Below are 26,374 nucleotides of genomic sequence, written 5' to 3'. Positions count from 1 at the left end.
TGATTTAATCTATGTCTGCAAAGAAGTCAGTCTTCGTAACTTGGAAAAGTGTCCAGCAAAACAGTTTTTTATACATAATACAGAATTTTTCTAATGTATGAGAAAATACAATTAACAGAAACCCATATAAAAAGAAAAGTAAATTTATTGGAAAAGTAAAAAGAGAAGTATATTTATAGGTTATGAGAAATCAATTATTTTTTGCCACTAAAGTTTATAATTGTAATGTTAGTTGATAACTGAGACTAGGTGTCCTGCACATACACACTGGTGCTTTACACATGATTTTTAATCTGTAGGCATCGTTTAGGTGTATTTATCCCCTTAGGGCACACATTCTCAGTTCTGGCTCTGTCCTGCATGTTTACTGTATTCCCTGCTCTAATACACCCACTTCAACTTATGCACAGCTTTTAATCAGGTGACTATCCGATTGGTTGTATCATGTGAGCTTGGAGCAGGAAAAACTCTAGATATGTGTGGGACAGATGAGGGTACTGGTGTTGTGCCTTAGAAGAAAAGGTCATGGAAATTCAAAACAAAGTTATTCCCGAGCAGAATATATTCCTGGGATATGCTCCAGATCCTCTGCAACCCTGACCAGGATTGAGCCCTTTCTCAGAGTGAATGAATTATTGAATGTTATTCTACCCATCCAAAGAGCATGGGTGTCATTGAACGAGTACAGTATGAGAATGTTATGCTGTTTCCTTCACATTCACCAGATCTCAACACAACAAAACACCTATGTGAGATTTAGGAGTGATGTGTTAGATATTGCTCTTTACTGCCAACATCATCAAAACATGAATTCTATTGCTACTCTAAGAATTAATACCATGGGAATATTTTGATCTGAAAAGTGTTTCCCTTAGCATAAACAAAGACATACAGTAGAACATAGAAAGCTTGCCTATCTATAAATCTGTAAGAAAAGACATAATAACAGCATATACATCTATTCACCATTTCAAGAAACATGCTAGCTAATGGTAATGTCAGCTAATGACAGACACATGGCCTCAAATCAGATTAAGCTAACATTAAAATGAATCACAATCAGATTAAAAATACTCACTCACTCTCACTCACTCATTTTCTACCGCTTTATCCGAACTACTCGGGTCACGGGGAGCCTGTGCCTATCCCAGGCGTCATCGGGCATCAAGGCAGGATAGACCCTGGATGGAGTGCCAACCCATCGCAGGGCACACACACACACACTCTCATTCACTCACACACTACGGACAATTTTCCAGAGATGCCAATCAACCTACCATGCATGTCTTTGGACTGGGGGAGGAAACCCCCGAGGCACGGGGAGAACATGCAAACTCCACACACACAAGGCGGAGGCGGGAATCAAACCCCGACCCTGGAGGTATGAGGCGAACGTGCTACCCACTAAGGCACCGTGCCCCCCAAGATTAAAAATACAAATAATATATATAAAATTTGTCTTGTTTTTTAATAATAATTTTATAGATGGTGTCAACTCAATGGAATGATTCTAGAAAATTGCTCTTTATGTTGTTATGTCTGTTGCAGCACAGTGCAGTATCTCAGTTTAATCATTTTGTCACAAATTTTCCCAACAATGCTACTTTTTCATATTCTCCAATTATTAGTGACAATTAAAAGTCTCATAGTACTGTATGTATACTATTATTAATTGATGTATAGATGTATAACGGACGGACGGACGGATAGATAGATAGATAGATAGATAGATAGATAGATAGATAGATAGATAGATAGATAGATAGATAGATAGATTTACCACGTTACACTCTTTATAACCTCCGTGAAATAATCACCAAAACTATGCCATTCGTTTGTGCTACGTTTGTGCTGATTTGTGCCGCAAAAACGAACCTTTGTTAATTTTTTTTGAGCGTGTGACGTCACTTTCCACCCCACATCGCCCAAATCGCTCAAAACCGGCTTCGTTCGTTTGTGCTCGATTTGTGCCGTTAAAACAAACACTGTATCTGTTTTCCTTCCTGAGATATAACCAAAATATTTTCGGGAACTGTGATGTCACTCTCCACCCCAGTTCGTCTAAATCACACAAAACTGGTGTCATTCGTTTGTGCTCGATTTGTGCCGGTTTGTGCCGTTGAAATGAACGTCAAGTATATTTCCCCTTCTTAGAAATAACAAAAACAATTTGGAGCTGTGACGTCACTCTCCACCACGTGCCGTGCAAATCTCTCCAAACCGGTGGCGTTCGTTTGTGCTCGATTTGTGCCCATGTGTGCGGTAGGAAAAAAACATTTAAAAACTAACTTATTCACTTCTTGAAAAATTATAAAATCACTTAAGGAAAAAAATCTAAGAGCACATGCTTACCTTGTTCCTCTGCCAGAAGTTTTTTTTCCTGTTTTGTTTTCCCACTATGCAGTGCTTAAGGTAAATAAATGTTTTTTATGGGGAAAGAAACATGTTAAATGTCTATTGAGTATTGACTGTTAAAAGCATTCAGAAAACTTAAGACAATACACAATTATATTTTTCGCATTTTTATATAATGCATTTTTATTGGACAAAATCCATCAGTCCTCTTACAATATTAGTACAGACAGAGACGTTACAGTACATTGTATGTAAGATGTAAGATCACAGTGCATTTGAGATTATCTAAGAAAGAAAACATTACGAAATACATTACCTGACAATTTCAAGCACAGATCTAAAATGCTAAACTCCACAGTTAAAATGGGGAAAAACACGGCAAACAGTAAAAACCAAAACCGCGCAAGCACAAAAAAAGCGTGACCGTATTTAAACAATAGGTATACAGAACTGCTTGCGTGGGGTCACGTCTCCTCCAGACATTTTATAATGTCCTTATGAAGGGAATAAATAAGTTATATATGGTGTTATACAGCACAAACAAATAGCACCGGGTTAAGGCGATTCGGACTACAACCCGGTTCTATTTGTGATTCAATGAACCATTCATAAAAACAGTTTCTTTCGTTCTGAATGAACGAATCAGCTGTTTTGAATTTAATAAATGACTCACGATTAAAAAAAACATTACATTGCGGCCTTCTATTAAGATTTTTTTTTTTTTGAAAAAGTGTAATTATCTATCGTTTCATAAAAATACGTTTAATATCTCAAATCCAAACCAGCACAAACGTTCGTTTTTGCGGCACAAATCAGCACAAACGAATGTCATAGTTTTGGTGATTTTTATGGGGTGCCAACTTCACGGAGGTCTCTTTATATGATGTCATATGTATTAATGTTATTTCGATCAAGCACTGCACACTGTAAGGCCTTACTAAAATTCACTTTCAGTTTCAAGTAAATGTTGCTGAAATAAACTGCAAACTTTTCTTAACTTCACCCTGTATATTTTTATTTCTACATAGTCATACAGTGTATAGACGTCTAATTTGAAACATTTTGCTTGCACTGTTTGACCACTGGATGGCAGATTAAGACAGAGTTCTGTCACTAGGGCAAATTGAGGTATCATAGTAAATGATACCTTTTTATCAGTATAGTAAATGATACCTCATTCTTTTAATCAATTTTCCTGTAACATTAGTTTTATATACATATTGTTTTTTAAGCACGTAGAAATACATATTCAGAAGTACCAAGTCTAAATTTTTATTTTTTTAATATTGTCTAACAAAAACAATATTACTGTATGGTACATAAACCTACATGTGTTTATGTACCATACAGTATATTTTTGTGCTTATTTACATTTACAGTATTTTAACTTGTTAAAAAGGCCTTTAGGTAACAGCCGTCTGATCAGTACACTGTGTGTGTGTGTGTGTGTGTGTGTGTGTGTGTGTGTGTGTGTGTGTGTGTGTGTGGGTGGTGTGTGGGTGGTGTGTGGGTGGTGTGTGTGTGTGTGGTGTGTGTGTGTGTGGTGTGTGTGTGTGTGTGTGTGTGTATGTCTTAGAGATTCATTTTCACAGTTTAACCAGTCTGTTCAAATCCATCAACCGTATTTGTATAAATTGCAATAAAAAGATGTAGAAATAAACAGGGAACATGTTTTAATGTGTAAAAGCCAAAGTCTCCAACAGACATAAGCCAGAACTGCTTCTTTTATCACCTGTGATTGTAATAAGTCTACACAGGAAAGAGTAAAAGGCAGTAGTTTCACAGTGTTGTTTCAGTGTTGATAAAAATTTTCTTTTATATGAAACTGTTCTTTGCATTATCATAAACTCTGGAAACAAGCTAGCAGGAAGTGTTTCTCTACAACACTGACACAAAGAAAAGGGTAAAGGTCTACAGAGGGTGAACAAGAACTGACATACATCTCATCTATATTTTGGTGGTTTCCCACTTCAGACCCTGCTCTAAACAAATATGTTATCAGCACAACCACTAGAACTCTAGCCTTGAAGTACTACACTGTTTTTTTTCTCGGCTCTTTTTTTTTTCTCACTTTTTCACCTTCGTTTCAGTGGCTGTTACAGTTTACTCATTTCTTTACATACAAGGGTAGAACAGCCTTGTTGAGAAGTAAGTTCAGAAGAAAATGGCCTGATAGGTTTCATCTGCCAGGAATTAAATAAAAACGTATAACAACAGATTGCAATAGTGTGATTATATAAATGCTACCTATTTCCTATAAACCACCCAAAAATACTCAAACTATGCCAGAGTTAAAGTCACAGAGATCACACGGTTTTGTCATTCTCACAGATCACATGTTTGATGTGAACATAAACTGTAACTTTTTTTTGCAATTTGCTGCTGCAACATGATTGACTGATTGCATAAATTCATTTATAATCAGGTGTACCTTTTAAATTGGACAGCAAGTATGACTTTAAACACGGATCTAAATTATGACCTGATGAGTGACCAATGAAAGCTTTTTTTGTATTTAGTAAGTTTCCTAGTTACAGTCAGCACTGCATGTGTGCTTCCTCGTGCCTACATTCACTTCCTCAGGCCATCAGAAAAACACAGGAAATGATGCAATGACACCTTCTTCCACTATGTGTGGGAGAGTGGTTATTGCAACACATTTGCTCTTTCTCAGTAAGTCTTATTCTGTAATGAAAAGGTCAACATTGAACATTAGTCATTTTGGCTTTTAACAAGGAGTATGTGGAGCTGACCAATAAACTGAAATGATCATTACTATAAACCAAAATGCTTTTCTACCATTTTAAACAACAATAATAATAACTAGAGACAAATCTTACTCGATAAAACAGACCGCTCTCTGGCCAAATAAATTCCCCTACATTAATGAATGAAAATCTAATGCATTGACTGCAAGATATTTCACAATTCAGAAAATGCCTAAAGCTACTGAATGTTGTGAGAGAAATTTTCTTGTGTAGGTTCATAGCCATGTTGCATAATTCACTCGTTACTTCATACCCATAAAAAATGCTTAAAGGATTATCATAAGTATTTAATGACATTCCTTTACCTTTTCAAGCTTGAATTTTTCAAGCTTTTTTATCAACAGATTTGTTTTCTTCAGTGTCTGATATAAAAGGGCATTTTATTCAGAATATAGCATGTAACTTCAGGGAATTGTAGACTTGGCTGGAGCATTAATATAATGACCTAACCTTCAGAAATTGTCTTGCTCAATTCCTAAACAACTTCAGAAGCTATTGATTCATCTACTCCACCTGAATAACCATTAATAATAAATAGACTTTGCCGCATACCAAGATCGTATTGGTCACAAAGAAACACTTGTGTTTTTCTTGGGTAATTCACTCGTCTCAGTGAGTCTGTGTGCAGGCGTCTGTTGCTCTTCTTCTTCTGTTGTGCTCACATTCAATACAAATTATCCCCATCATAACTTGTATCAAACCTGTCTTCACAGAATCCTTCTTCTTTTCATTTCAATTCACATTTACTTCTGGTCTAATTTTAATCTTTGACATGGAAGACAGATGACTTCAATCTAGAAGCTAATTAGGATTATTTTATGCCTTGCTCAGAAAATAACGTAGACTTAGTCTGGTTTATTTAAGGGATAAACTGTAAATCACCACAAACCACTTCAAAAGAGCAAAATAAACTTGTATCTTAATATATAATCAACCGAATTTATATGAACTTCCAATTTCACCACTTCCACTGTACAATTCAGCTTTCAGTCTGTGCATTACATAATGCTTGCTCAGAGTGAGATTACTTTAGACTAAAAAGTGCTTAACAAGTGGGTGAGGCTACACTTGTTTCGAAAAAATCTTTTGTAACTGGAAAAATAATCATCTGAAGATACAGAATTTTTTGCCCTCTGTGCTGGTCTTCAAAACAGAAACAGGAGAAGAGTCAGGACACAAGCATGACAGAGTCCAGCGTCTGTCCTTGCAGATACTTGTCCTGGAAGTCCTAGCACATTATGAGCATTTTTTATGCTACCACTATCATTATTACTGTTTTTACAGCTCATGCGCACAAATTTCAGTCACCCCCAGGACCCTGAAGTAGACCCATGTATCTGTGGCATGCCCTTTAAGATCACTCATAACACACGCATCAAGTGATGATGACGTAGTAGAACTTTGTGTCGGTGTCATGAATCAGGGTAGCTGATAAGTTTGATAAGTTTGTTCTGCTTTCTTGTTATGATTTGGTTCTTTGTTTTTATATGTGACTCTACAAAAGAGCTAAACCCTCACGTATGACAGAATCATGTTGCCTATGCACCTGCCATTATAGGTGTGGGTTACAGACTCTTCGTCATCGAGCTCTTTCATTTCATGGAATTAACGTGTTATCTGGGTCAAAGCGTTATAACCCCCAGATCAGGGTTTATAAACCACACTTATTAGCTGAAAGTTTATAAATGTGGTTTATAAACCCTGATGTTCCTGGAAACTCTTTTCTCTTTCGCTTTACTCATCATTAATAAGTTTGAACATTATGTTAAGAAAAAAATGAATCATTTTTCTCTCTTAACTCTTAGACTGCTACCGAACATGGAAAATTTAATAGTTTACATTTTAATGTTAATCAGTTATTATTACTTATTTAGTTAGTAAGACTCTGGCAACAGTCTTTTTTAGTATTAAAAATTGTAATACTAAATTTTATGTTAAAAACCAACATTTACAAATGGTAGATTCAGGAAGCAGTGTAAATCCCTATCTGTGATTTTAGTAATACAAGCCACAAAAGGTCTGCATGTTTTTCTGCCATGTGGGAATGTCAGATTGCATAATGATTGACATTGGTGTATCCATGGAAACTCGTCAACAGCACTAATACTAGAAAACATTTATCAGCATGCATCAATCGGATAAAATAAGGGAATTGTATCGTTTTACTTTGTCATTCATCAGTGTCTTTTAGACCAGACTACATCTTTCTTTTATCTTAGTGAAAATGTGTTCATTCATCTTGTCACCTACCTTTTACATACAGGTACTCATAGTTATTCTCATAGTTACTCTCAGCAAATAAAACGCTTCTACTGTAGATGTAGTTACATGGAAAATGCAGCTAATAAGCTAAAATGTAGCTCAATATTAAAATAACATGCTAGAGACATTATTGTTGATATACAAACTCTTTCTCTGAGATTACATTACATTTAGGCCATTTGGCAGACACCCTAATCCAGTAGATAAATACATTAACACTGGTTTACTGGGTTACAGGCTTATTACAATCTAAAAACAGTTTTTTGTTTTTTTTTAACGCATAAAACAAACAAGGAAAATATGTGCTAGATTAAGTGTTGCAGAAAGAGGTAGGTCTAAACCCATCATTTGAAGATGAATCAAATCCAGTGGTTCAGACATCTAAGGGAGGTTCATTTCACCACCTCTGTGCCAGAACAGAAAAGCCTCAGCAGTGACTGGTACAGAAAGATCTCTTTTTACTGTACATCTGATCCTGAGGAATGGTGGGACCAATCGATCAGTGCTAGTAGCTCTGAGAGAGAGAGGTGCAGTACAAGGAGATCGTTCATGCTCTTAGCTGATTTGAAAGGTAGGAGTTTTCACTGATAATAAATCAAACATTTCCATAACATGCATACAATTTCAATAATGTTAGTGAAAAAGCAATGGTTACTGACAGACACTCTTTAATGCACATTCTGTACATGTGACAGCGTCTACTAAGAAATTTATTGTAAATTTCAGTGGTTGTAAATATTGTAGATTAACACACTTAGAGAATATTTTCTGATGCCTCAGCACCACAGTAAACATGTATATTTTAAAATCGATCCATTTTCTGTAAATCTTATCCTACACAGGGCTGCGTTGTGTCTGAAGTTTATCCCAGGAGACTTGGGGCACATGGCGGGATACTATGGATGTGGTTCCAAAATATCCAATGCAGAATCATACACTGACACACTACAGATAATTTTAGAGATGCAAATCAGCCTACAATGTATGTCTTAAGACTGGGAGAGAAAATTGGAGTACCAGGAGGAAACCCCTGAAGTACAGGGAAAACTTACAAACTCTTTGCACAGGGGGGTAGATGCAGGAATCAAACCCCCAATGCTGGAGGTGTGAGGCAAACATGCTAACCGCTAAGCCACTATATTCCCTTATTAGAAAATGAATAAAAATGAAATACAGTATACCTGATCTAATAATGAGAATTTCATTTGTACATAGAATACAATGCATATATTTCAAAACATGCATTAACAGGTTAACAACGTTCTAGACTGTAAACTTATTGTAAATGAGAAACATATCTCACCATTGTCTTTCTGCTGAGAACAGTTCATGTTAGTTACACTGAGGGAACTCTGTACACTTTATCAACTGGCCTGGTCTAGCCTTTAAAATCTAAATCCTCCCTCAAAAGTTAAATATTAACCAGCAGTGAAAGTCCCTGAGAAATACACATCATTAAACTTGGTATAAAAACATTAAATACAACACAGCCAAAATAAAGCATATAGCCTCGATAAGGCATCAGCAAAGTATACTGTAATACACAGAAATAACATGCTTTTGCAAATGATCAAGCCACAGTTCAAAGGAAATTGATTAAAATCTCCTAAAGAACTCTTTCTGAGCTACACCTTGGTTTGCTGCAGCAGTTTGATCACAGAGGTGCCTGTGCCATTATCAGTAGGTGCTGCTACTTCCTGTTGTGTGGAGTCCTTGTTGTAGCTGCTCTCGCGTTTGGAACAGCAGCAGCATAGAACGTGGGCACAAGCCTCTGTAGCTTGTTGGATGCTGTGCTGGACACTTTCACTGACAAAGCAATAGAGTGCTGGGTCAGCGATGCAATTCAAACTAGTGAGCAAGAGCGAGAAGTGGTAATAGTTAAAAATCCTCTCGACAAACGAGCATTCGGTCTCCAGCAGCGTCCGCACCAGCAGAAAGATGTGGTATGGCGAAAAGCACACCAGGAAGATGATGATGGTGATGGTGACCAGGCTTTTGATGCGTTTTTTCTGGGCAGTCTGTGTCCCTGCGCTCTTGCCAACAGCCCGCAGGACCCGAAAATACGAGATGGACAGGATACCTAACGGAAACAAAAAGCCCACGTAGAAACGGTAGTAGTTTATTGGCTTCTCCCAAGTCTGCATGGGATAGTGCTCGAAGCACACCAATTCGTTAGTCTTGTCGCGGCTCAGCTCCTTGTGTTGGAAAAAGACGATACCTACGGCAAGTTCCTTAAGCCACACTATGGCACTGACTACTGCTGCTGCTTTCATGGTACGAAGTGAGGAGAAGCGGAGGGGATAGACCACAGCCAGATAACGGTCTATCGAGATACAGCACAGAAAGCCTATGCTGATGTAGATGTTGTCATACAGCAGAAAGCCACACACTTTGCAGGCCCACTCACTGTAAATCCAGTTATCTCCATAAAAGATGTACTGCAGCCAAACAGGCAGAGAGGCCAGGTACAGGAGGTCAGACACAGTCAGGTTAAGCAGGTAGACCCCCAACTCATTGCGAGCCCTTATCTGAAGCCAGGCATGGTAGAGAGAGTAGGCATTGGTAGGAAATCCCACCAGTAAAACCAGGATGTAGGTGCCGGAAAAGAGGTACTGGTGAATTTTGTGGTTGATGGTGCAGTTGATCGAATCGTCAGACATGTTCGGTATGACAGATTATTTCTAGTAGACCGTACCCCCTGTTTTAGCCACTGAGGTTCATTCTCACAGATATCCTTTCATGGGATCTATGGGAAGCAAATAGAACATAAATCTTTATTGCATTTTTCAGTTTTAAGCATCTATAATACTTAATAATTTGCATTAAACAACATAGAATTTTTTTTTTTTTTTTGATTTAGGATCAAAGCTGCTTTCTACACATTAAGGTTTTAAGACCGCAAACCTCATATAATATGCATCTGCTGTACATTTACAGCATCAAGCTCTTCTCTACATTAATTTACAGAGGTCTTTGTCAAAAAAAGAAACAGTAATGTTGGCTCACTAGATCAGGGACTGAGGGCCATCAATCTAAAAACTCAGCTAATAAGGTTGGTGCAATATATAAAAAAGCAGCATGATGTTTAATTTATTATTAATTATATATTTCATATGAATGCTTGAATACTTACACTTGGCCCTTTATATCATTAGCAGATCCTTAGTATGGATGAGCTATCTTTAAGGGTTGAGGTGATTCTAACATCAGGTTTATATTAATAATATTTTCATTATCCAAATCAATATGTTAATACCCACACACTTGTGATATTAAATTAAGAATAAACAGCCTGGAGTTATTTGACTGACAAATACACAGACACATTTCTCTGTTATCTTCTGTAAAGGCTTTCTACTAGAATCAGGAGTGTGGATTTGTATTCACCGAATCTTCAGAGCATTAGAGAGATCAGACACTGATACCTGGTGAGGAGTTCTGTTGTGCAGTCAGTGTTAGTGAAGCTGAGGTCAGGGATTCTTTGTATGTAATGTTTAATCTAATACTGTAGTTCATACCCAGGACACTACCTCCTGTTTTATCAGCGGTCTCTGAAGTTTTCAATGAATTGCATAAAATTATTTAGAAACATCACACAAGCAGCTAAAACCACTCAAACAATCTTCTTGAATCTGGGTCTTTAGTGTTAGTTTCATATCCACAGTAAGTTCTTTCCAAGCACACACACAACAAAATCTTAGTATTTTCTCACGGTTGGACAAAATGTAAAAAAGTAAACTGTAAAACAGTTTTTTTTTTCAAAATGTTTTGACTCACGAAACAGAAAACCACCACACTGATAAATCTAAGAGTATCTGTTTTTTTATTATTATTATTATTATTATTATTATTATTATTTTAATATATACTTAAGCCATTTTGTCACAACAGCGCATCTTTCCTTCCTTCCAACCCATTCAAAGCTCTTAGCAACCATGCTGTTTTTGTGGCTTTACTCTTTTAAGTAAATAACAGAAACATAGCCCAAGCAGGATCTTCTGACTGTCGGTGAAGAATGAATTAAAATAGAGGCATGCACTTTGCTCACACATGACCTCCTTAACAAAAACATGGCAATTTCTCTCATGTTGAATGATGGAAAGAACAATGATCATTTTTACATCCATACTGCTCATGATAGTAAAGTTAAATGTTATACTGGATGTGTAATTGAGGGTTAAAACAAGGCATGTGTTCATTTTGTGGTTCACCTTCATCTATCCGTATCTGCGGTCTCGGGAGACTGGCACGGTCCAGGAGAATGTAGGTGGCAGTAATGGACACGGTCTGGACAGTGCCAAAACCTTCCAGACAAGACAACATGTGCATGCAGTGAGGTTTCTTCAAAGAAAATCTGAAGCAATAGTTAGACTTCTGCCACCAATTTATCACAACCAGCCAATCTCAGCCATACAAAAGGACATGTATACAAATTAGAGAAGAAATGATTTAATATGTCATAGTAGAGATCAGTTATTTAATTTCAGTTGACTTAAATGAATCCTTTAGTGAAATTATTTTTTCCCCTGAATAATATGAATAATTCTATTGTAGTTTGGGTAGTAAACCAGCTGTGCATCTTTTCTTTACACACATCCTTTCCAAACACGATGAAGGCCATCTTTCTTCCTTGATTTTGATGAAAGACGAGAGTGAGACAACTGTGTGATTCCCACGTGCGCTTTATCCTGCTGACTTTTGCGCAATTATTTCAATTCGAATTACTTTCTTTTTCTGTTTTTATTCAATTCTATCCAACAATAACCAGCGTTGTTTAAATTAATTTTTCTTAAGTATATAAGATCAGCTTATTTATTAAAAACTGCACCATAAATACAGTGAACTTTGTGTGAGATAATTCTTGGAAACCGACAAAAACAAACTCCACCATAACGTCCTTTATTAAGAAAAACTGCGCACTTTTCTTTCAAATAAGATACAGCCATGGTTCATTTCAATGGGTTTAGACTATTAGAACAAAGTCACAGCTCACAGACAAAATCAATACGAGGACAAATAAGAATATTTACTTACTTTTCTCACCCTGATGTTATCTTGTATCTTCTCCTGTGACGCTTGTTGTAGCGTTAAAGAGATTAGTAATGAGCGCGATCGCTGCGGCAGAGCGCTTTACTGCGCGCACACGCACGCACGCACACACACACACGCACACACACGCACACACAGACACAGACTTGAAATGATCAAGGCGTGCAAGAATAAACCTCGTGGTGGTTCCCGGAACTAAAAAGGAAGGCAGTCAGTGTGAGAACTACACAGCAGTGAAGCAGGTTGTCTGTATGAACGAATTCCGATGGTGCGAGCAGAGAGCAGCAGCAGGCGACAGTCATCTGTGTATCAGTCTTTCCTCTGCAGGGTTACAGCAGTCACATCAGCAGCAGTAGATTCTGTATAACTGAGTAACTGAGCACATGTCTCAAAGTTATCGAGGCAGTGCATCTTTTCAACATGAAGCAACATTCAGTCGTAAGATTGTCTTGTGTCCTGCAGGGGTTTTTTTTGTCTTTTGTCCTGCACTGTCTTGTCTGTCTTTTGTCTCTTTTACCTGTTTGCGCCAGGTTGCACTTTATGTATCTAAGACTACTTACTAAGTCCTTATAGCTCTGTCTTTGTTTTATGTAGCACCATGATACCTGGAGAAACGCTGGCTCATTTTACTGTGTAATGCAACAGCTATATATGGTTAAAATCACAATAAAAGCTTCTTGACCTGAACAATTCATTCACGAATGGTCCTTAAAAGCTTTCCACTTGAAAAATAAAAGTGACTTGAACCTGCTTGTTACAGCTCTGACACGTGAATGAGTAGGAGTGGAAGAGGAGAAACTTGTCGTTTCCTGTTTTTAAACCACGCTGTCAGGAAAAGAGGCAGCTCTCTCTTACAAAATCTTTATTACAAAAAATACAAAAAAAAAAAAAAGTAGTTTTTGGACATTAGCTTTCTTGAAAAAACAAAACAAAAACCGACAGATACTTGAATGAAGTATTAGTTACAATTTACAGTCAGAGAGCCAAAACCAGTTATTTCCTGTCTTCATGTAGTAATATGCAATATACACTATACAGCCAAAGGTTTGTGAGCTTTTAACCATCAGAACGTGCTCCTTATCCAAACCGTTTCCATTAAGTTGGAAGCAAACCTGTGCACAAAGTAAGGTCCACGAAGTCATGGTGTGTCAAGGATGGAGTGGAAAAACTGCAAAGTGTCCTGCACAGAGCCCTGACCTCAACACCAATGAACACATTGAAGATGAAGCAGAACACCTGTTGCACCCAGGACCATCTCACCATCATCGGAGCTTGTTCTCACTAATGCTCTTGTAGCTGAATGAAGACGAATCTCCACAGGAACGCTCCAAAATCTAATGAAGAGTCTTCATAAAATAAGAAGAGGAGGAGTGAGGTGGAGGTTAAATATAACAACGTGGACTACTGTAAATCTGAAATAGGATGTTCAGTAAGTATAAGAGTTTGATGGTAAGGTGTCTACATTCATTTGGCTATATTGTGTATCTACATTTCTAATTTCGAGTAGGCTGTTGTACAAATTGTGAAGTACACTTGAGTGAAAACTACCAGTGTTACAATGCAATTACTGCTCAGAAATGAATAAGCAATTACAAATTTGAGAATGCATAAGTTTTAAAAACGCTTAACACGAAGAAGAAGAAAAAAAGCTTAATGTAGGTTAGTACTAAAACAACCAAGCAACACCAAATCTTTCACACACTTAACTAGTCAAACAATATCCGCTAAGGAAATGATGAAACTCAAAAACAAATAGTAATTTTCATGTGATGCAACTCTAGAGAACAACATAAGATAAAACCACTTAATGCTGTGTAACGTGCTAAACAAAAATCTCTTGCAATTGATTATGCCTACTGTCTACAAACAAAACATCAACTCCATAAACTAAATATAAAAATTTGGTGTTGTTTGGTCTTTTAATTCATTAAGCATCGTTAATCTTTTTTCCTCATTAAGAATTTTAGAATTTCTCTGCAAATATAAATATATACAAAGGTAACTAATGTGAAACGTTCTCAGATCTTCACTGAATGCCATGTAGCAGCATATAGGTACATCCTAATAAGCGAATTCGGGAAAGTGATATACAATATCTAAATCATAAGTGCAAACACTGAACACATAATATATGAATAAAACATAGTTAACATTCACCTGAAGGTAAACCAATTGATCAAAAATGTAGAAATATCCTAAGTGCTGAGGAACCTGATCTTTTTTCACATTAGTTACTGTAGTATTACTTCTAAGATCAATAGTGGATATGAAAAGTCTACACATCCCGGTAAAAATTGTACATTTTTATGCTGTAAAAGAAGTCAGACCTTTTCCAACCTTTAGTGTGAACTCACAAGCAAAAGAATCCAAGTGAAACACAAATGGAAAGATACACTACCTGGTCATCACCTGACTATTAGATATTTCCATCTTATTGTGATGTTAGAACTAGATTTGATGATTCATCTTGATTTTTTTTACATCACCAAAACAACTTCTGACATGTGTAGACTTAATATCCACTGTTTAGATCAAGCTTTTTAGGGTATGAGAAGTTTTTGCAGTATACGGTTATAGTAGTCTTCATGCTACTCTGTATTTGAATATTGACATGCAATTAAAAAAAAAAAAAGAGCCACAAACACTTAAAAACTTCAAACAGTTCAACAGAATGCACTCCTTTAAATGCTCCATCCGTTCACCCAGTCCTGATGTGCTTCGGCACCTTGGAGTTGGAGTGCAAATACTACAGTCATGTCATTTTTAAAAATGTTTGGAGTTTTGGGGTTACCTCGCATGTTGGGCATGCAAATGGAAATGGAAATAATGAGGAATCTTACAGCAAGTTTATAACACACAAGTGCCAAACGGCATAGATAAATCATCAACCTGTCAGTGCATAGTGTCAATTGTACTGTATTTCAGGTTGCTGACACTTTATACCAAACTGCCTGCTATTATATTAACCTGTTTATAGTTAAATGGTATTCATGAGTTTTCCATACTTTTCAGCTGTGATCCAGTGCAAAACTAAACAAAAAGGGGGACAAATGCAGTCTAAACCTATCGCAGCTGATATCACTAAGCAGCAAATGTCAATGCTAATTTTAATCTATTAATTTGACTCACCCCCAACCCACGACTTTAACCAATCACTACACAGGGCCTGCTTGAAAGTGTAAACATTTAGCCTCCACACATTTACAGTAGGGATTAACATGATGTCAGAAATGATGTCATGCTTAATCATAAGGAGTAGTAATGATAAGATTAGTATTAATCATATGCACACACCACGTTTAGTCCTTGCTCTGTTACGTCCCCATTTTAATAAAAATGTTCTGTTTGAACATTCACAGGTCACTTACACACAACCCCAGTAAATACACAACAAAACTGATTTCGGAAAGAAAAACAGTCACTGCATCGTTTCACTGAGGATTCAATAAATACCACTTCAGAACATGGAAACTGTAAAACTAACTGAATACTAAATTCATACACAAGCAAAAGTTTGCTCACTGTTAGTATTACTCATGAATAATCTCCTGCAGTAAACTGGGGAATGTGTCCAGTGTTAAGACTCCAGTTAAGGCTCTACTGGTCCTGTTTACATAGTGCTCTTACAATGTATGCACATTATATATAAAGCCAGTGTTTCAAAGGTATGTTACATTAAAATGTCAGCATGAGACACAAGTTGTCGAAATGTGCTGTATATAGTGATGCCTCAAATGTAAATAAAAAAACCACAGGAGTTTGACACTCTGTGTCTAAATGTGTCACTTCAGTGTAGAAAGTCCTGCTCTCTGCATTAATCTTCACTTCATCTCCACAGCAGTTTTTCTTTCACTCTTTCTATGGTTCATGATCTTTTGTTTCTGTATCCCATGCATGACCAAAACCCAGGCCTGTAGCAGAGATCTGGTGACTGTTTGCATCAGAAAAGGTTCATTCACTGGTTTGTCAATATGGTGTCAGAGAGAGGAGCTGTTTCCAGTAACCTTTCCCGTTGAGACTGTCTCAATGGTGGACTCGCATCTTTCACCCCACCTCCTAAAGATGGATACTGTAATTACGCTATGATTATCCAGGGAGCGGTCCTTCAAGTGAAGGCCAATGTTTGAGCTTTGCATTCAGAATAGAACTTGGACCTGCCAGGCATGCCGTCCGCAGAAAGCTGGAGGAAATCTCTGGTGTGCGATAACGGAAGAGTAAACTTTCTCAAAACGGATTAAACCCTGAACACATTCCTTTGTCTTCCAAGAGTCTTCCACAGTGGGCTTGTGAACAATGAGAAACAGAAAGAGTGAATGCCTTTCTCTGTGTTGGTTTAGTGGGTTTTTGAATCCGTATATTTGCAATGTTATCAGTCTAAAGTCAACGTCACTGCAGTCCCAAAGTGTTGTGAATGAAAAACACTGTGGATATGGTTTAACAGAACTACCACAGGGTTGAACTTTGGGTTACACACAGCCGTATTCGTACCAAACAGTCTGCTGGTCGTTGTTTGGGTCTGGTGAGGCTGGTGTGCTCATGGGCCTTTCCTCTACATAACCACCAGAACTGTCTGATTTCTTTAATGAGGATGAAGATGGCTCAGTCTGCCTGGGCTCTCTGTGGTCCTCCACCTCCTTTTGCCTAAGGGCAGAGACAGCACGGACTGGTGTCACCAATGCCACCTCACCCCGAGGTTGGTGCGAAGTGTTAGAGTTAAGGGTTCCTGAGCGACCACCACTTCCTGTGTAACCTCGATCTGTGGAAGAAGAGGTGAGGGGTTGATCCTCCCTGGAAGGAGCTACAGAGAAGCGCCGGGGGTCTAATGAAAGATACCCAGAGCTTCCGGTAAGTCTGGCTGAAAGTGGACGCTCCCTCCTCGTTGCCCCCTCGGCCTGCATGATGCCGCCCCCCTCGGACCGGTAACAGTCAGGGCCATTCGATTGGAGGAGGTCTGCTGAGGCCAGGCTGAAAGTGCGACTCAGGCTGCTGCTGCCTGCAGTTCCTCCACGAGCCCCTGAGTGTTGTAGGTGCGAAGATCGCCCCCCAGTCCCACCGGTGCCTCTGTTAGGAAGCGTCTGGGATTGAGAAAGGTTAATGGAAGCTTCTGTTAGGCGTATGCTTGGTTTAACACTGTGCCCAGGTTTGGAGGATCGCCCATCTGGTATGGATGGTGTTTTGATGGTGGGCGTGACATAACTAGTTGGTGTTTTGCTGCCATCTTTCATAGGTGGCGTTGGCCTGCCCGCTCTGCTGAAATAGTCAGTCATTAGATCCTCCCGACTTCCTGTGTGCACCTAGGAAAATATACAAATATTTAAACAAGTGTCATCATACAGCTCATTTAGAGCTCCAAGCCAAAACCGTGCTTGATTACAATAAAACCAGTGGCACGGATTCATTGTCCGGAGTACACTTCAGTGCACAAACATAAATAACCTTTAGGCAGCTTGTTAAATATTTCATAACAGCTGACACATCAAGAGAGAGAAGGAAAACAAGCAAAAGAAAGGAGCTGCAGAGAGGGACATGCAGAATGATGTGGTTTGAGTCCGAGGCAGATGAAGTTTGCTCTAAGCCACATAATAACTGGTGCCTGAGTGCAAGGTATGTGTGCTGTAAACAAATTTCTTTCAGCACTGAATGCAGCTAGACCTCAATTAAAAAATATCGCTGCAATTTCAACCCTAAGGATCACAGCTCCAAAGCTCAAATATCAGCAAAGATCAATCCGTAAAGCCATAAATCGGAAGTCTTATTGATCTTCGGTCAACTTGCTGCTTCTGTGCCTTAACCACTCTAAAAATGTATTACCACCAGGTCTAATCATTTAGCTGCTCAGAATTACTCTGTAGATGATAGAAATACGTACAGGGTTTGTGATCAAATTCCAAAAGTCTTTGTAAACGGCACCTTCGGTTAAAGAAAAAGCATTTTGTTTTTGTTGATCAAATCGCTGACACGATCTGCACCATGTATAAGGACACTGCTTATGTCCAGAATAATAATGATATTATTTCTACAAAATCACTGCAATGTCATAATAGCAGAGAATCCAGATACCCACTAAGACCTTTCCCAATACCCAGTCTAAAATGTTAATACACCTCCTCCCCCTTGACCATCGCTACACACCTGCAATTCAAAATAAGAGCTTTATATGAACCCTTATCTCCTAGGCCATTAGTCCCTTAGAGACAGCTTAAATCATAAAATGGAATTAAACAATTAAACACACGTTGCTGTAACAATACATTGCTACAGGAAATGATTCCACACATTTAATAGTGATGTGTGATTAAATGTGTGACTGGATGGATGGATGGATGATCTTTTACCCCAAAATGTCTTTGAACCCATAATCTGGGTTCATTTATGTTGAAAGTTGTTTGGAAAGACATTATTTTGTGTGCTTAATTAATAGGAAGTGGCGAAAAAAGATAGCTAGATAAGTGACGATGCTTTTTTTTATTACCCTGATGTCAAGATCTAATCTGATTTAATTATTGTTTATGGATGGCCGAAGACAGCATTTGTTTGTGATAGATAGATAGACAGACAAAGTTTTTACCCCGATGCTTTTCCATTGCTGATCCTGGTTCATTTCTTTTTAGACGGCTAAAGCGGCAGCATTATTTATGACAACCATCTCAATTAATGGTCACTGAAGCATCTAATGCACATTAACTGTGTAAATTAACTAACAGTAAAGAAGCCATAAACTGCAGAAATTTCATTCTATAGGCAACAAACACCCGGCAATAGCAGCTCTATGTCTGGCAACCTATAGTAGCATTTGTTGTACCTTTTTAAATGTAAGTTATTGCGACATTGCGTCTATGTAAAGTTCAGCTGTGGCAATCAGTGATAGAGATAGAGGCAGAACAAGAAAGAGACAGCAGGGTAATGAGAGACAAAAATAGTAGATCAGTGGAAGGTTTTAAAAGGCCATTTGTCCAGGCATTTATTCTTCTGGGTGTTCTTACAGTAGGAGGTGGCAAGGTTTTGCCTTCCTGCAGAAACTCCTCCAGGGTGACCATCTCACTGCCAGGGGATCTGGGGCGTGGACCGGTGGCTCGTGGGGTAGACCGGGATAGAGGGGTGGCTTCATAGGGAAGGGTGGAGCTACGAGGTAGCAGAGAAGACTGGCTAAATGTGGGGCTCTCATGGCTCAGTCCAACCACATCATCACAGGAGAGACTGGCAGAATGTCTCTGTATGCGCTCCAGGGAACCTAAATCAATTCAAATAAATCTGGTTCATCAAAAGGAAGCATGAGGGGTTCATCATTCTGGCTTTAATAAATTTTAATAAACAAATTTATTCTCATTAATTGCTGCAGTTATATCAACCTGTAAAACAAAGCAACAAGCACTAAAGCTATCCAAAATAAGTCTGTTGAAGAAAAATTACAATATTTTGTTATTTAAGTTAGTTTATAATTACAAACAAATGCTTGAACATCTTTGTACCTGTGAAAGTAGACCGAGTTGTGGTGTGTGTGTGTGTGTGTGTGTGTGAATCTAAGAATCTATTTCCACCAGTTCTCTCAGAAGACCCACATGGCCACTGATTTAAAAATAAGATGTTGGTAACTGTTTTTTCCGTTTGGCAAATGTGTGGTGGTGATATTAAAATAGACCTTTTTGCTTGACAAACGATTTGTTTGGTGTCATTTATGGTGTGAGATGGGCGGCGATTAGACAGACTGAAGGATACAGGTGGGCGGCGATTAGACAGACGGAAAGATACAGATGGCGGCGATTAGACAGACGGAAAGATACAGATGGCGGCGATTAGACACACGGAAAGATACAGATGGGCAGCGATTAGACAGACGGAAAGATAGCTTGCCAAATACAAATCTTGGAAAGATTTGTTACTATAAGTAACAAAGCTATGTTAATGTAATACAAAAGGGGTGGCAAGCTATCTTTCCGTCTGTCTAATCGCCGCCCGTCTGTATCTTTCCGTCTGTCTAATCGCCGCCCGTCTGTATCTTTCCGTCTGTCTAATCGCCGCCCGTCTGTATCTTTCCGTCTGTCTAATCGCCGCCCGTCTGTATCTTTCCGTCTGTCTAATCGCCGCCCGTCTGTATCTTTCCGTCTGTCTAATCGCCGCCCGTCTGTATCTTTCCGTCTGTCTAATCGCCGCCCGTCTGTATCTTTCCGTCTGTCTAATCGCCGCCCGTCTGTATCTTTCCATCTGTCTAATCGCCGCCCGTCTGTATCTTTCCGTCTGTCTAATCGCCGCCCGTCTGTATCTTTCCGTCTGTCTAATCGCCGCCCGCCTTTATCTTTCCGCCTGTCTAATCGCCGCCCGCCTTTATCTTTCCGCCTGTCTAATCGCCGCCCGCCTGTCTAATCGCCGCCCGCCTGTCTAAATCGCCATGAGTCAATCAATGAAAATGTGGCAGTCATCGATATCCTGTGTCCAAGAGAGCAAATCTGTCTGTGCTGTGCTGGAGGGAGGGAGGGTATATTCTCTCCACTGTCAATCATATCAAGCTCATGTAGGAGACGGAGGCGTCAGTGTGCACACTTTCCTCAGGGTGTTACGTTGCCCTGTGATACAGCATGAGAAGCACATCAAAAATGGCTGTCTCTCTCTCAGGGTTAAAACAAGTGAATAAACCTCCAAACAGTTTAACAGTCGCATTGTGTTTGGGATCAAAAATTATTTAAATACTTCCAAGGAAATGTACCAAAAGCCTGTCCAACATAATCCACGATTCATTTAAATAATGAGGTTAACATATGAACCTGCACCAATCCAAGTTTTCTCAGACCTTCAAATATATTTACACAGTGAATTAAAATGATATCAAGGTTCATATTAAGCCAAACTTCTGAGTATTTCTTTATTTGTTCCCCTAAAGGGTTTAGCGGATTTGAAATATTACAGCTCTGCAGGTGGACGTTACTTGTTTGATTTACTCCTGCAATCCGGATGATTGGGCGAAGTGGAAATCTATAAGAATCTTCCTAATGAGAAATCAGAAAATTACAGGCCAATCGATCAGTAAAGTGTGGAAGCATCAAAGAGAATATGGATTGAACTCTAAAACATATGGAATAAAATAATCATTTTAAATCCTCATCTGATATTTAGAGTTCATACTCTACAGAATACAGTAGAGTACATTAGGAGTGACAGGTCAGAGATGCATCGTGATACAATACATTTCTCATCCTTAATAGATTTCGTTGTTGACTTAGTCAGATATTCAGTGTTGCCCATTACATCACGACCAGGCACGAATGCTCAGTGTAATACCTGCCCTCCCACCGGGACTTGCTCCATAAGCCCTTGTTTTGTTTTATCCTCCATCCCCCCCCCCCCCCCCCCCGAGATCATAAATCTTCCTTTGCTTGAACTCCATAAACACGGAGTATGAATACAGATTTATTCAGTCAGCAACAAGGTTTTGACTCATTAAAATCCAACCAGCACGTACAACCAGGGATTTACATTTCACACACCTTTGGAGTTGACCGGGGAGCTGCTGGTGGAGGTGTTGTTACTGTAATCACCAGAATTAAGCCTGAGTCCTATGCAAAGGAAAGAAAAGGAATTTACTGAAGGCAGGACAGGCAGAGGGAGTGAGAAACTATTTGTCCACACACGCGTAAACAAATGCCAGAGAAGTGCAGCAGATTGAGCATCAGGCTAAGAACTATTGATCTGAGCTCTTCTTGTACCTGCGTTTCCATGGCCACCGCTCCCAAAGCCAGCATCGAGGGAGTGTATACGCAGGTCCTCCTCGGAGATTAATCCTGAATGGCACAGGAAAATGTCTGAGTGTATGCATGTGTCTCTATGCAGCGTGACTCATTTCCTAACACGTTACAAAATATATGAAACAGCCATTTAATACACGTCTATGAACAACAGGTGTAAGAGGGGAAAAAACCTTCATTCTGACTGACGTCATGCTCAGTTTCGGTTCTTTACAATCACTCACAATCTGATTTTTTTTTAGCGATTGCTTTTCAAAAATGTCACACAATATGTACATTTGTTTGTATATAAAGAGCTGCTTTGATGAGGGTTTGGCATCTAAAGCTAACAATACTATAGACAAGCAGCCAGAGTAAAACAGAAGCACAGCAACAGCACAGCAGTGTTCTCCATGATTTGTCCCTGGTTGCTTATCTAAACCAAACATTTAAAGAAGCACATTGTAAAGTGTTGTATTCGTCAGGATGAACAATTCTGATATAGGCTTAATACACCAACACAAAAATTCTAAACCTTTCCTCACTTCAGAGTAGCAAGAGCTGAGTAATACATGTGTTGGTCTCTGCTATTAATCCATAAAGAATCGCCTTTTAGATAAATTAGTGTGCCCCTTGAATAGCTGTGTAATTTCAGCTGTTGACATCAGTACCTTTGGGCCTGCGCCCTGGCCGCGAGCTGGAAGAGGTGAAGCCTGGTACATTGAGTGAGTTGTGGTTCAGTGGAGTGGATGCCCCTGGCTCTAAACCTCTCTGTCTAAGCACCAGCTCCTCATATCCGTTCATGTCCTCTGTGCTGCCCCCTCCTGGACGGTATGCCTCTGACATTCTGGAAGCACTGTTGTAACTCTGACCTGAGCAAGAACCAAATGTTACAGATTTAATGTGAAACAGAGAAAGCAGAAAAGCACAGGAGACACAAACAAACACTGCTGCTGTGGAGAGCATGTTAGTGCATAAGCTTTTGTGCAGATTAGTGCAGTGGACACATTGTACACAAAGCATGCAGATCTTTCGCAGGATTTAGATAAAAAAATTTTTTAGAGCATGTGCAAATAGTGTTCTGATACTACGAGTCATTTAAATTCGAACATCTAGTTCATACAGGCTGAGGGATATTGCAGCTAAAATGGGCAAACAATTCGAATAAATAAGTAATTGGCAGAACCTGGCAACCTCGCAAATTCCACCTCAATGGCAGCAGCTGAACAAAAACTATGTACTGTTTTCTGCAGGACATGCAGATATTACAGCTCTGCGATCAAATAAAATGCAATATGCACATTATTCGTGTCACAAACCCTTATTGTTCTGGAAAAATGATATTCTTTTTGTAATCTATTCAGCCCCAGCACAAGGTTACTGTTCTCGATTATAGATTTTATCTGATGAAATTTGATCTGAGAATGACTCTGTTTAATGAGATTATTTACTATAGTCACAGGGATCTCTGTGACTTTAGACAATGCAAATCATCAAACCTTGAAGATGAGCTACAACACAAACACCGCATCGGGTCACGTTTCTTTTGCTAAAAGGACGGACGAGAAGAAAGGAGATATGGAAGGACACTTTTTCGAATTTATCATGGGTCTGTGCTCACGAGAGCCTCAGATTCCTGTTCTTGGCAGACAGCAGTGTGGCCTTCTGCTGTTGTAGCCCAACCACCTCAAGGATTGAGGTGTTGTGCATTGTGAGATGCTTTTCTGCTCACCATGGTTGTAGAGTGACTATTAGTGATACTGTAGACATCTAGCCAGCTCAGACCTGTCAGGTCATTCTCCTATGTTGTTCTACTGAAAGCTTAGAGTTTATTAACTTATTTATTCATTTGCAGCATTCTGTGCAAACTCTAGAGACTCGTGTGTGAGAAAACTCTTGAGGATCAGCAGTTTCTCGAATACACAAACCAGCCCATGTGGCATCAACAACCATGTCAGGATTATAAAGTCACTGAGATCAGTGTTAACATTAACTGAAGCTCTGGATCTTTATCTGAATGAGATTATGTATTGTGCTGCTGTTACGATTGGCTGATTAAATAAACCAAACAAATGAACACATGTACAGTTCCTATTCAAGTGGACAGTGAATGTATATTATTAAAATAAATGAAACTGAACGTTGTTGATTTTCAGCTTGATTTGTATTGAGTGATAGTAAAATCATGCAAAGCATAAACATCTGCTAATAATGATAGTGAACCAACAACAATGTCCACCGAATCAAAGGGTCAGTGTACTGTGCTTAGGCACTTAAATGATAGGAACAATATGTCTGACTAACACTACTGTAGCAGGGAAACAAGTCCTCGTCAATGAGCAGTAGACAGATGGTGGTCTGTGGACAGATGGGAAACGCAGTAAATGCCAGTGTTACTTGTACAAACAGAAGGAGGAGCAGGAGCCACCAGGACAGGCAGGCTAGGGAGATTTCCTGAGCTTCCTCTGCTACTCTCATTCACACTCTGTAATTTTCCTCTAATATTCATCTCTCAACCCCATGCAGAACAGAGCACAAATCAGTAAAGACACGAATACGTCTTCACGGTCCAATCGGTATTATTTTAACTTTCTAAAACAGGGAAGGGACAACGGCCTGTCAAACATCCGTAAAAAACTCCTAAAACTGAAAGAGGTTCACAAAGATATAGAATCGGATTAGCATCTGTCTCAGTACTTATTACTGAAATACACATTAGGCAAAAATGGAACGTTAGCCGAGCTCTCGTGTGTAAATGCAGAGAATAAACCAAGCAGGCTAAGATGCTAACAGCAATGTAGCAGCAACGGATGAGTGAGTGGATTGTATGTACAGAAAAAAGTGTGTGAAAAAAAGAATGAGAGCGAGAGAGAGAGATTTTATATCTTGGCATGTATTAAATGTCCTTAACATGGATAGGAATGTGACTGTTTTGGGAATTTTGCTGATCCCATGAGGAAAACATAGGAACAGGAGGAAGACTCTTTTTGTTTATAAAACATTGCTTGAATTAAAAAGAGAGAGAGAGAGAGAGAGAGAGAGAGAGAGAGAGAGAGAGAGAGAGAGAGAGAGAGATTAGCGTTATATTATTAACTTGGAAGCTCCTTACAGTGATAGCAAGACATACAATGAGTGTGAGAACATGGAGAGTCAGAGGCAGGGCGAGGCACAGGTTACAGGAAAGCAGGTATATGAACTAAACAAGAGCTCACAGTGATCAGGACATAGAAGATGCCATTGCTCATCCGGACATCTCTAAACGGAGCCCCTTTCGAGTGATTAACTTATCCCTTCTCAATCACATTTATATCGACTGGACTCATTAACACAGAGGCCACAGATTTCAGTAACGGCTGTCACACAGCGTCTCGTTCATCTTCCTCACCCTTGACTAGTATCGATCCATAAAATCACAGACACACACGCATGATGACACACATTATTAATGGAGCAGGAGCAAGAGCAAGAGCAAAGCCAAATGCACTCGGGGGCTTCGTTTCAACACAGTGCTACTTACTGCTAACTCAGAGTGTCGTAGCCCCGGCACCAGCAGTCCCAATAAGAGTGATCATGCAGAGTTCAGCCTTTCTCTCTGTGTTTGTGTTTGTGTGTGCTTCAATAGAATATGTACTGGTTTTCAGAATCTAAGTAGTGTCCTATAGTTAACTGTTTTGTCGATGTTAGAAATATGGTTACGGGTGTCATTAACGTTTGTTTATTAGTGTAGGAAATATAGCTGTGATGCCAAGCCAAACATATAATATTCAAAATACTGATTATTTTAAATAACTGATTTTAAAAGTTTTTTTTATTTTTTATTAATGTATAGTAAAAAAAATTACAAAAATAATGTTCATTGTGTAAATATCTAAAAATTTAGATTTCCGCAGGGGGATGGAGGAATGAGGACCTCACTGGAGGCCCTGAAAAGCCCAGAAACTCGTTTGACTAGAGAGGGTCGGGAAGGCGATGTCGGAGTAACCCGAATCTTATCCTGGCTTTTACTACGCATGAAACTGAACCTCTTAGCTGCTGTGTGTGTGCGTGTGTGTGTGTGTGTGTGGGGTGTAGGGGTTAATGTACACACATGAACACAAAGAGAGAGAAAGAGATCAGTGGAAGAGATTAAATGAGTCAGTAAGTTATAACTATGATTGATGTCCAAAACCCTTTGGGAAAAACATATAACACCATTAAGAAGATTAGAAGAATAACATGCAAGAT

At 39.0% G+C, this 26,374-nt stretch overlaps 2 protein-coding genes across 6 annotated transcripts in view; both read right to left on the bottom strand.

The window, feature by feature from the left end:
- Nucleotides 1-8,036: 8,036 nt before the first annotated feature.
- Nucleotides 8,037-12,827, bottom strand: LOC113659641 (ovarian cancer G-protein coupled receptor 1). 2 transcript variants are annotated; one of them, XM_027172533.2, is made up of 3 exons: nt 12,420-12,827; nt 11,597-11,689; nt 8,037-10,131 (listed from the first exon to the last, which is right to left on the bottom strand). In XM_027172533.2, exon 3 carries the CDS (start codon nt 10,043-10,045, stop codon nt 9,011-9,013), a length of 1,035 nt encoding a protein of 344 aa, XP_027028334.1. In that variant the 5' UTR covers nt 10,046-10,131; nt 11,597-11,689; nt 12,420-12,827; the 3' UTR covers nt 8,037-9,010. The 2 variants fall into 2 exon arrangements, with proteins under 2 accessions (XP_027028334.1, XP_027028335.1); XM_027172534.2 differs by lacking the exon at nt 11,597-11,689 and having other exon boundaries at nt 12,420-12,826.
- A 2,905-nt stretch (nt 12,828-15,732) lies between these two features.
- Nucleotides 15,733-26,374, bottom strand: part of ccdc88c (coiled-coil domain containing 88C) — a 65,138-nt gene continuing 54,496 nt past the window's right edge. For 2 of the 4 annotated variants that reach the window (XM_047821632.1, XM_027172531.2), the window contains 5 exons: nt 22,822-23,022; nt 22,133-22,207; nt 21,914-21,982; nt 19,418-19,665; nt 15,733-17,728 (listed from right to left, as the gene is read on the bottom strand). In XM_047821632.1, the coding sequence (XP_047677588.1) occupies nt 16,901-17,728; nt 19,418-19,665; nt 21,914-21,982; nt 22,133-22,207; nt 22,822-23,022 (1,421 nt within the window). In that variant the 3' untranslated portion in view covers nt 15,733-16,900. Of the gene's footprint in view, nt 17,729-19,417; nt 19,666-21,913; nt 21,983-22,132; nt 22,208-22,821; nt 23,023-25,667; nt 26,183-26,374 lie in introns of those variants that run through there. The other 2 variants (XM_047821633.1, XM_047821634.1) reach the window with 2 other exon arrangements.

The sequence above is a fragment of the Tachysurus fulvidraco genome, chromosome 12, assembly GCF_022655615.1.
Source record: "Tachysurus fulvidraco isolate hzauxx_2018 chromosome 12, HZAU_PFXX_2.0, whole genome shotgun sequence".
In the NCBI taxonomy this organism is placed as follows: Eukaryota; Metazoa; Chordata; class Actinopteri; order Siluriformes; family Bagridae; genus Tachysurus; species Tachysurus fulvidraco.
The sequence above is the reverse complement of the archived record's forward strand: the minus strand, read 5'-3'. Positions and strand labels throughout refer to the sequence as shown.